This window comes from Grampus griseus (assembly GCF_964374135.1).
Source record: "Grampus griseus genome assembly, chromosome: 2".
Classification (NCBI taxonomy): Eukaryota; Metazoa; Chordata; class Mammalia; order Artiodactyla; family Delphinidae; genus Grampus; species Grampus griseus.
The window spans coordinates 29,325,249-29,337,232 of NC_139018.1; the positions used below are offsets into that span (position 1 = coordinate 29,325,249).

Here is an 11,984-nt window from a genome sequence, read left to right on the forward strand (position 1 = left end):
TTGATGGTTGACAAGTAACTTTTTTCCGTTTTCTATTAACATTATTTTCTTAATCGCCCTTTTCAGGAGAAATTCCTTTACAGTCCATTACAGAGCTGTTAAGTTACTGACTAAAATTCAGTAATTGTTACATGGAATAATAAACTGATAGTACTCAAACGTTCACACTAGGTCCCTGGCAGCAAGGGGTAACAAATACACATCCATGATTATCTAAACGACCAACTTAACACAGCCAGCTACAAGCATAAATGTCTTAAAAACTTGTACAAGTACTGCATTCTACTCCACAGTATATATGCATAAATAGTTGTTCTGATTTTTTTTTTTTTAATTTTGGCTGCGTTTCGTTGCTGCACACGGGCTTTCTCTAGTTGCGACACGCAGGCTTCTCATTGTGGTGGCTTCTCTTGTTGGGAGCATGAGCTCTAGGCGCACGGGCTTCAGTAGTTGTGGCACACAGGCTCAGTAGTTGTGGCTCGTGGGCTCTAGAGCACAGGCTCAGTAGTTGTGGCGCACGGGCTTAGCTGCTCCGTGGCATGTGGGATCTTCCCAGACCGGGGCTTGAACCCGTGCCTCCTGCATTGGCAGGCGGATTCTTAACCACTGTGCCACAGGGAAGCCCTGTTCTGATTTTTTAAAATTATGATTTACCCTCAAATTCCTGAAGTTTTAAATGATACCCCCAAAAAATTGCCATTTTTATCTTGTGACTTTTCACTTACTTCAACACTGCTGTGTACTTGACCTAGGGGTAGGAGGCCCCCAAAGCTGAGCCTCTATAATGTACATGTTATGAATTAACAACCCATCATATGAGCCAACTGCAACGTACTTTTGATTCTGCAACAGTCAAGCTCTTTAGTAAACACTGTTAACTTCAAACACATAATCCAATAGTTAAAGCCAGGTCACTGAAGTAGACTTTTCCTCAAAAAGAAATACTTCTGGATGGTTTACAAGATCATTTGTTCATTTCAGCCTGAATTACATAGCTTCTATGTTAAAAGAAAATACTTCTAACATGCAGATTAAGGAGGACTCTTAGATATTACCTTTCAGAAGGGAAACTGGGAAACTGATTCTGCATGAAATGCTTTCAACCCCATCAAAATATAAAAATATGTGAACTACCACTCATAAACCAGAGGAAAACTCTTTCTCCTAAACCAATGTTAATTACAAACCTCAAGATAATGGTTCTCAAATGTGGGTTCTCTTAACTGTGCTTAAATGGATACCTATGAATCACCTGTGAACTTGTTGAAAAGAGACTCCTGAGCCCCAATTTCTGAGGATTTGATTCAGTGGCTTGCGGTGACGCCTTAAAAATTTTTTTATTTTTTTTAAACCTCATAAAACATTGGAGAGAAGAAGCTTTTAAATAGTTATTTGGAGAGCTCTCCAAGATTTATTGTCAAGGATTTCCCTGGCGGCGCAGTGGTTAAGAATCCGCCTGCCAATGCAGGGGACATGGGTTCAAGCCCTGGTCCGGGAAGATCCCAAAAGCTGGGGAGCAACTAAGCCCATGCGCCACAACTACTAAGCCTGCACTCTAGAGCCCGCGAGCCACAACTATTGAAGCCTGCGTGCCTAGAGCCCATGAGCCACAACTACTGAAGCCTGCGCGCCTAAAGCTTGTGCTCTGCAATAAGAAAAGCCACCGCAATGAGAGAAGCCCACGCACCACAACGAATATCCCCCGCTCTCCGCAACTAGAGAATGCCCGTGCTCAGCAAAGAAGACCCAATGCAGCCAAAGATAAATAAATTTAAAAAAAGATTTATTGTCAAGTATAAAAAAAAAACAAGGCAGAATAGAATACATAGGATGTTACTGTATATCGGTGTCAAAAGAATAAAACAAAACAAATGGATAGAAAAATAAAAATATCTGAAAGGATAAAGAAGAAACTAATAACCCTGCTTTGTTCCCCCTTTCAGTAAGGGGACGGTAACAAGTTATATGGGAATGTGAGAAAAATTTTCCACTGTATACCCTTTTGATTTTTGAACGTATAGTTTTTAAACCGTATAGTGTTTAAAAATACTGTACTATTTAAAATGTATAGTATTTAAAAATAAATGTATTATCTATATTTTTAAATAAAGACTTTTTAATTTCCCAGATGAGTCTGATACTCAGCCAGAAATGAAAACTATCACCATAGGAAAATGAGACATCACATTTACAGAATGCTAACAGCTCTTCTACCAACAGTCACATATGTATCATCTTCCTAAAGTTAATATTGCAATAACACAAGGATGGGTTTAAAAAAAACCCACAGAATCATTGGTGGGAATGTAAAATGGTGCAGCCACTACGGCAACGGTATGGAGGTTCCTAAATAACTAAAAATGGAGCTACCATATGATCCTACAATCCCACTCTTGGGCATATATCCGGAGAAAACTCTAATTCAAAACATACGTGCACCCCAGTGTTCACAGCAGCACTATTTACAATAGCCAAGACATGGAAGCAATCTAAATGTCCATCGACAGATGAATGGATAAATAAGGTGTGGTATATATTTACAATGGAATATTACTCAGCCATAAAAAAGAATGAAATAATGCCATTTGCAGCAACATGGATGGACCTAGAGATTATCATACTAAATGAAGTCAGACAGAGAAAGACAAATATCATGTGACATTACTTACATGTAGAATCTAAAAATATGATACAAATGAACGTATTTAAAGAACAGACACACAGACACAGAAAACAAACATGGTTACCAAAAGAGGACGGGGAGAGAGAGAAATTAGGAGTTTGGGACTAGCAAATATGAACTAATACATATTAAATAGATAAAAAACAAGGATTTACTGTTTATCACAGGGAACTATATTCAATATCTTGCAATAAAGTATAATGGAAAAGAATCTAAAACAGTGTGTGTGTTTATATATATAAATAACTGAATCACTTTGCTGTACACCAGAAACTAACACAACACTGTAAATCAACTACACTTCAAAAACAACAACCGTATCCACAAACTTACCTGGAGGTACAGGTGGTGGAAAGCCAGGAAACTGTGGGGGTGGGATCCCTGGTGGGAGTGCTGGGATTCCCATGGGAGGGCGATTCAAATGAGGAGGGAATGACATTCTTACCGCAGCGGTCTAAAGAAAGAAATCATGACAAATCATGTTATTTGAAAACTTTACAATTTGATATGCTTGGTTTGTTGGCCTTCATTTTTAGAGTATCTGCAAAATTCTCAAGTTTTCTTACCCAAAGGAGCTGGCAAAGACCCTCTTTTCTCTGTCTGTCCATTGAGAATTTTTTAAACTTAGATCTTTTCTAAAATAAGTTCCCAAAATGTACACGATCTAACTTCAGGATAGACTCCTACAGTCATATGGGAATACATATAAAGGAAGAAAAAAATTTTGAGGTTCAGTTAATATCCAGAAATTAAATACCAAACATCAATGAATCTTTTTAAATCAAACTCAGAATCCAGGAAGATATCTAACAGTTTTTAAGTGTTCCGATGCATTAATTTTTTATACACATCAGCACCCTGAAAACTAAATTTACAAAGTTACACAGTATTTGTTGATTCAGTGTTGGCCAGTTCTTCCAGGACAAATGAATGTCTCAGTGACTTTCTACAAACCTGAGGGGGGAGGGGGGACGACCTCCATATATCAGGTCACATAGTAACCATTCAAATATAATGGTTCAAATATAAACCATTCACATACAACTCGTGACAATGAGAAAAAAGTGGTAATTTTTCTTAAACTTAAAAGCAAACCTCTTAACCATTCTTGAATGATATTCAATGAATGAATGACTGAAACTCAAGAATCAGACGCTGGTATTTGATTTTTAAAAATACAAGAACACAATGAACTGTTTGATTTGGTTTGTGATATCATTCCTTAATAAGAAACTTTTGTCTTTTAGATAAAGTACTGGGCTTCCCTGGTGGCACAGTATTTAAGAATCCGCCTGCCAATGCAGGGGACACGTGTTCGAGCCCTGGTTCGGGAAGATCCCACATGCCGCGGAGCAGCTAAGCCTGTGCGCCACAACTGCTTAGCTGCGCGCCACAACTACTGAAGCCCGTGTGCCTGAAGCCCATGCTCTGCAGCAAGAGAAGCCACTGCAATGAGAAGCCCACGCACCGGAATGAAGAGTAGCCCCCGCTCGCCGTAACTAGAGAAAGCCACGAGCAGCAACGAAGACCCAACAGAGTAAAAAATAAATAAAATAGAAGTACTTAAGACTTTTCCTCCCCCCAAATTTTATATTTTTGTCAACATACTCAAGTGTCCAGAATACTGGAAAAAAGTAGAAAAATGATGTTAGAATGCCCTAGTAGGATTCCATGCACCAATTTTAACAAGCAGCCAAAATAAGTGGGTTGATCTCCTATCAGTGATGCAGCTAAAAGTGGTGATTTGATTAATAGATTTTCTGCTGGACACTAGGAAAAACTCCCCCACCTACACTCTGTAACTGAAGGAGTCTAGAGTTTCAGAAGCTTTTAAAGAATGTTTTTCTCTATTATTTTCTTTTCTATGTTTTTTTTTTCAGATGTACGTGGGCCTCTCACTGTCGTGGCCTCTCCCGTTGCGGAGCACAGGCTTCGGACGCGCAGGCTCAGCGGCCACGGCTCACGGGCCCAGCCGCTCCACGGCATGTGGGATCCTCCCGGACCAGGGCACGAACCCGTGTCCCCTGCATCGGCAGGCAGACTCTCAACCACTGCGCCACCAGGGAAGCCCTTTTCTATGTTTTATATATTGTTTTACTCACCCTTTAGAAGAGAGAGGATAAAATGTGCATGTCTTCTACTTCCTCGCCCCTGATTCCAACAGTTTGGTATAATTCGTTGTATTCTTCTAAAATATCTTTCTAGACACAAGCTAATATATAATCACTTATGTTTTTCTGCAAACAATATAATCATACTATATTGTTATGTGCATTTCTCCCTCATCATTATTAACATCTCTTCATGTCACTTCATAAAGTTCTATTCCATTCTTTATAATGCAGTAAACTATTACTATATAGCTGTAACTAACCAACATTGATGATTCTCCACATTTTACCTCTTACAAATCATATTAAACATTCTTGGTCATATTGGACATATAACTCTAAGCACCTGTGCAAGTAATTCTATAATACAGATCAGTACTGTATGTATCTACTCTTTACCTCCAAATCTAGTGTACAAATTAATTTTCCCACCAACAGTACATGGGTACGCCCTTTCCTCATATCCTCACCATCACTGTAGTAAATCTCCAGTGTGACAGGTAAAAAACAGTTTCAACTTGCATTAGACATTATTACACATTTCTTTAAAAAGCATGTCCTTCATCCTCACAGCTCTTCTTCCTCAGTATTCTTTTCACTTAATAAGTTAGGATATACAATATTCTGTAAAATCTAAACTTCAATTTCGAAAGCACAGTACATTTAAAATATTTAGGAAGCTTTACAAGTAAAATAAATTCCTAGAATGTTGTCATATACCAACAAATAAGGTACTGGAAATGCCTTAAATATTAAGTAGGTATCAACTTAAGTTAAAAAGAAAAATGTAACTAATTTAAGATAGTAAACGTGTTGAATTTTTTAATAATCTTTTTTAAAATACTTTTTCGCCCAAAACAAAAACAAATATTCCACATGGAAGGGGACAGGAGTGTATATCCTTTTAAAACATCGAGGGCTACAGTCCTACTTACAGAATCTTTTATATTATCATTTTAATATTCTATCTCAGCACTTCCTTAGGAGGGCAGTTGGTATTAATACCTGTTAAATAAATAATCAGTGAATGAATCAGTAAACAAATAAACTCTGAGAACCTCTTTAAATAAATTTATTAAGAAGCTACCATGTGCCAGGTACTATTCTAGCAATGACTCAGTACCTAGCCTCACAATGGTTACGAAGATTGGGCCATGAATTCATCTTTAGAATCACTTTTTCCCAAGTACTAAATACAAATACTACTTTTAAAAAGAAACCCTCTAAGTTCTTGGTGTTTAAACGATTTTTCACGGTTTTCAAACGTATCATTCATTAAGAGTTAACCAGATTACGTTTCAGTTTATGCTAATATACTCATTTCATTCACTCCAATTTTTCTACGAAGTATTTCCCATTTATTTGGAACTGTTCAAAACTTGCTCATTTGTAGGCTAAACTTCGAAGGTGAAGGTAATCTTAATAAGATAACAGCCCCTCCTATGGAAATTCAGAAAACAAACATTTCTGATGATCTCTGATAAATATTAATATTCACTTTAAACATCCTAGGGACTTCCCTGCTGGCACAGTGGTTAAGAATCTGCCTGCCAGTGCAGGGGACACGGGTTCGAGCCCTGGTCTGGGAAGATCCCACATGCCACAGAGCAACTAAGCCCGTGCACCACAACTACTGACGCCCACGTGCCTAGAGCCTGTGCTCTGCAACGAAGAGTAGCCCCCGCTCGCTGCAACTAGAGAAAGCTCACGCACAGCAACGAAGACCCAACACAGCCAAAAAAAATCCTAAAATGGGTATCAACCACTTACTTCAACATAAAGTTTGGTATACTTTGATGTATGTGAAAATAAATGATAATAAACGAAGCTTATTATTTTTGCCTATAGTTGATAAATTGTAATACTCACAATAAATTATACAGATAGTCAAAGTTGGTAGGTACTTTGTAGAATGAACCAGGGAAGAGAGCTAAGGGAGTGCTTCATTTTAAACATGGTGGTCAGGTCTCACCAAGAAGGTAACATCTGAAGAAAGACTTGCAAGAGACTGAGGCAGGAAACTCTATTCTGGGGGGCAACAGCCTTCCCAGCAAAGGCAACAGCAGATACAAAGAGCCTGAGGTGGGAATGCAGTGTTTGCAGGAGGAGTAACAAGGCCAACAGTTGGAGCACAGTACTGGCGGCAAGCTGGAGACGGGAAAGGGGTTCAAAGAGTTTAACGCTTTGTAAGCCGCTGTAAAAGTACTGGGTTTTACTCAGAATGAGACAGAAAGCATTTGAAAGGGTTTTGACCTGACTTATATTTTAACACTGTCACTGGCCACTATGTGAATATAAGACTGGAGGAGAACAAGGGTAGAGAAGCAAGAGACTATTGCAATAATCCAGACAAAAAGAGATGGCCTAGAACAGGTGGTAGCAGTGAACTGGTAACAAGTTATTTATTGGTTTCTGTATATACTTTGAATGTGGTCAATTGCTGAGGGATTGTGTGGGGGGTTTGAGAGAGATGCAGAGGTTATTTTATTAGCACTGAAGTGACTTACATAGCATTTAAAGAATACTTGAATAGTAGTGTTTCACTTTTAGAAGGTTCAAAGCATTTTCACCTGCTAAGTATGAAACTTTATGGCCCAAAGTAACAAAAACAAGCCCCTATGTTGGAAGTGTTCCCTATCTCGACTGTGACAGTGGTCATACAGGTTTATGTATTCGTCAAAATTCACTTAAATTAAAATGGGTGCCTTTTACTGTATGTAAATTTTATCTCAATAAATATGGTCCTCCCAAAAAAGAAAACAAACTTCTAAAGAAGCTTTACCTCTACCCCTCAACATATGCATGCATTCTGCTTTTCTTTTTCACTTTTTTCTCTTTACTCTCTTAAACCACTCTTTTTCTGCACTCATGAGAATACTATTACTGCTTATATGCATTCCTCCATTACAGATTTATCCCGATAGACACAAAGTATTTCACCAGGGTCAGATTTACAGGCTAACCCCATCAGGACACTGTGTACCAAGAAGCAATTGAACCAACAGATTCTCCTCAGCAAACACACATATACAACTTAATCATTTATTCAATAAAACATCCAGCTCCAATTATTTGCCAGGTTCTTTTCTAAGCATTACTTTTACTAGTTCTGAAAAAGCAAGTTTTAAGTTATTATGTGTAGTTATACAGCCAGTCCAGTAACTCTACATTAAATATGAATGATTAGTGTAGCATGCATTGTTTCCTGCTCTGCTTATAGCCTTCAAGGTACAAAGGACTGACATAACTGCCCCAGCCTAAGCAAAGCAAGCCTAACTACAGAGAGAGATTAGTGGTAGTCTAGAGGTGGGAATAGGGAGTGACTTGCAAACAAAAAAGAGGGATCCCTTGGGGGTAATGGTTGCACAACTCTGCACATTTACTGAAAAACACTAAATTGTACACTTACAATGAGTGCATTTTATATGTTAATTATACCTTAATAAAAGGTAGCAATACGACTTCAGGACAATTTCAGGCAAAACCCAGTTAAGACCGGTAGATTATACTGTACCAATATTAATTTACTGATTTTGATCACTGTACTGTTGTTAATTAAGAGAATGTAACTGTCTGTAAAAAATACACACTTAAGTATTCAGGGGTTAAGAGGGACACCACATCTGCAACTTACTAGCAAAAGATTTCAGAAGAAAACTATGGAGATAAAAAGGAGAGGAGGATAAAGCAAATTGGTAAAATGTTAACATCTGGGGAATCTGGATGAAAGATATTTGAGAATTCTTTGAAGTTTGAAATTATGTCAAAATAAAAAAAGCAATATCAATTCTGGTTAGTGGAAATACGTTTTTATTGTCTGGAGTTTCAAAATTCAAAAAAGTTAGGAAAAAAGCTATTCAAAAACTTTGAGGAATCAATCAAAATTCTCATGAACAGCAGTGGTAGAATCAGAAAAAAATTATCAAGAGATTAAAAAAATAAACAGAATGTTTTTATAAGATGTTAAAAGATTCAATGATTACTTTTGCTTCTATAGTATAAAAGTCAGTATGATTTTTCTCTAAATCATGTGTAAATGAAAAAGGTATATAGCTAACTTGCCTGTGGCCAAAACAGAAAAAGGAAATTGGTAACCGCAAGAAGATGAATTATTTAATAAAAATAACAGGTAAGATATTAATTTACTTTTGTTTACAAAAGCTTTCAACGTTATCTCATTTAACCTACCAAATTACCTAGTGTAAATATATTATTCTTCTTTTACAGATGAAGAAGCTAACTTGTCCAAAGGAACACAATAAATGGGTAAGGACTCCACAGTCCCCACTATCCTGAAATTACCAATCCAAAGGCTGTTTTCACTTATCACAATGCCTCTTTCTAGTAATGACATACCAATGATTAACTCTGACTTTATTTACAGAAGTCTATCCAGAGTACACTGGAAGAAATGTTAGAGTCAGGGTTAGGGTCTTGTATTGATACTTCACTGAAAATTCTTAAACAACAAACACTATCAGTTAATGTGGACTAAACACTATGTTACTTGGGTATTGCATTAAGGATTTTACATTTTTTTTTTCAATTAATTCCCAATTCCAATAACCTATGAGGTGAATACAATTAATAATCCTCATTTTACAAGTGAAGAAAACCAAGGCTTTAAGAAAAATTAAATGAGAATAGCATAGCATCTACTTGAATCGTGAGGAACTGATGACCACTGAATGCCTTTCTAGGCCTCTGAACATTTTTGGAAATAACCTTTTAAAAATTAAAGCTCCTAAAACTATATAAGAACTGTTTATACACTACTGCCAACTACCCAATTCACAGTACTTCACACTATAGCAGTCTGGGGCAAGAGAAGTCCAATCTCTTCCCTCTTTTTGGTCGGCTCCACTCTGCCCAGTATCAAAATGGCTTTTCCATGGCAATATACAACCATATTACATAACTTCAAAATAATCTTCATACTCCTATAACTATTTCAAAAAACGTGTTTTAAAAGTAGTATTGAAGACCAAAGAAGCATGAGAACGAAGCAACATATTTTAACGTGGGGCTGGGTCCTACCCTAGAATCAATGAAGATATAGTTTACTTTAACCTCCAGGGGAGGAAGGGGGCAAGGCCACACCACCCACCACAATCTTAGACAAGCAAACCAACCAGAAGGGTGGTAGAAAAGGTGGGCAGTAGCTAAATTCAAGTCGGGGGCGGGGGGAGGGAGGGCAGTTCACTCGGTGGCGGGCTTTAGACGACCGAAGAAGGGACAGAAAACAGCTGGTGGCCAGCCCCCCGCTAAAAAAAAGGGTGGGTGCGAGCAGGCTTCTAGGCAGAGCCTGGGGCAATTGTATCCTAGGCCCGGAATATTTACCGCAGGGCTTCCGCAGGCTCACGTTAGAAAGGGGCCTCAGGGAAGGGCTCCCCAGGGGCCGACCGAGCGTTCTGTGGCAAACGTGGAGCCCAGAATGGGCCGAGGCCTCTCTGTGGCGAGCCGTGGAAAGGAAAGGGAAAGTGGACGACAATGCAAGGAGGAAGGCTTGGCAGTAGGTCCGGCCTCCACGGGCTCCTACTGGGCCCACTCGTTTTCGAGGCCTAAAAGAAGTAGAGAAACCCAAGCCTCGTGCCCGTGCCCATCCCCTCCCCCACCCCACCCCCACCCCACCCTTATCCCCATCCCACCCCAGCCCTTCGGCAGGCTCCCCGGCTTTCCCTCCTCCCCCAACCGAAGTACCCTGTCTCCCGGTTTCCACACGCGTTCAGAGGAGCGAACTCACCCGCCGCTGAAGAAATTGTACTGCCTTCGCGGCCTTCCGGGCTCCAAGTTATGAGGGAGTTCCACCAGCTCGAGATTTCTGCGCGCCGCTAACCGGGAGACTAGTGCCGAAGCGCCTACTCTCACAGGCCGCAAACACATCCGCGCTGCGCGGGGAGCTTCTGGAGGTCTTCCTATTGCCCGGCGTGCACTGCGGCTGGGGGCGTGGAGAGGAGGACCATAGAGAAGAGCGTAGGTAGGTAATCGTCACTCTTGGCTCTGAATCACCACGCAGCGGCAAATAACCATAGAGAGGAGCGCCTAATGAGGGCTAGAAGGGCTCGAGCTGTATGTTACGACCCACCCTGCCATTTTTGATTGGAGCTGATTGAATCTTATGATTACGCGACGCCATCTTGAGGTCAAGGTGCTGGCCGGACACTGCGCGAGGGCTGTAAGAGGGTTTCCCATTTTTTGTAGTTTGTGTTTCGGGGGTTAGAATCTCGCTCTGAGGCTCTTTGAGGTTCGATGGGCTGATAACTGGGCCTCACCCAGCACCTCAGAAGAAACCCCAAGTGCTAATCCTAGAAAACTTTTGTTAATACCAAGAGATAAGTAGCAAAGGCTGCGGTTTTTAAAAAGTGCGCACACATGCACAAACACAAAGCTTACGCGCGCAGGTAGGGCCGAAGAGGCGGCTAGAACGTGTTTGAAATTCCTAAAACGGCCTGTAAAAACATTTAACACAGCTTTCATTCTATAATGTAAACGTGCTAAAAAGAATTTCACTTATTAGATTATTAGAAATAAACTAATCAGGAGTGATTAAGTTATTCAGTTTATGACTATATGGTCAGTATCTATTTACAGGCCTTTGTTTCCCAACTGCTTGCTTCTCAGAAGGCTTATAACTTATTCAGTATACAGTTATTGTCTCACTGAGTGCCTGGTGCTGGGAGTATGGTAAATAGGAGGGAGACGTTATCTTTGTTCGGGAGAGCTGCAAACAACGCAGAATAGATGACAAACTGACCACTGCTTATAAAATTGAACATATCTGTATACTTCCTATCAGCTTTTCCTGTTTAATATTACTCTCTAACACTTTTCTTATTTATTTTATGGTTTGTCTGCACATACCCCACTAGAATGTAAACTTCAGGAGTGCGAGTATTGTGTTTTGTTCACTGCTGTTTATCTCCAGTGCCTAGAAGAATGCCTGATACATAGCAAAGGCTCAAAAAATATATTTTGAATGAAGGAAATGATTATACATGGGTACCAACAGAACATAAAATGCAGTGGGAGACTAATGTGAAACGCTAACAGTACCACCATTTGTAAAATTTACATCCATCTGTATTTCGGCTTGCTAGGTTTGTTACCATTAAGAAAGGTTAATAATACCTACTCCCCAGAGCTGTTGCAGGAGTTAAATTGGCTAATGCATGTGAAAATACTTTGTTCAG

At 39.5% G+C, this 11,984-nt stretch overlaps 1 protein-coding gene across 1 annotated transcript in view; it reads right to left on the minus strand.

The window, feature by feature from the left end:
• The window catches only part of RBM25 (RNA binding motif protein 25), a 54,415-nt gene extending 43,726 nt beyond the window's left edge, over nt 1-10,689 (minus strand). Inside the window, exons 1-2 of the mRNA XM_082647705.1 lie at nt 10,538-10,689; nt 3,017-3,137 (exon numbers count right to left, since the gene is read on the minus strand). Of these exons, the coding sequence (XP_082503831.1) occupies nt 3,017-3,122 (106 nt within the window). The 5' untranslated portion in view covers nt 3,123-3,137; nt 10,538-10,689. The remainder of the gene's footprint in view (nt 1-3,016; nt 3,138-10,537) is intronic.
• Between the last annotated feature and the right edge of the window lie 1,295 nt (nt 10,690-11,984).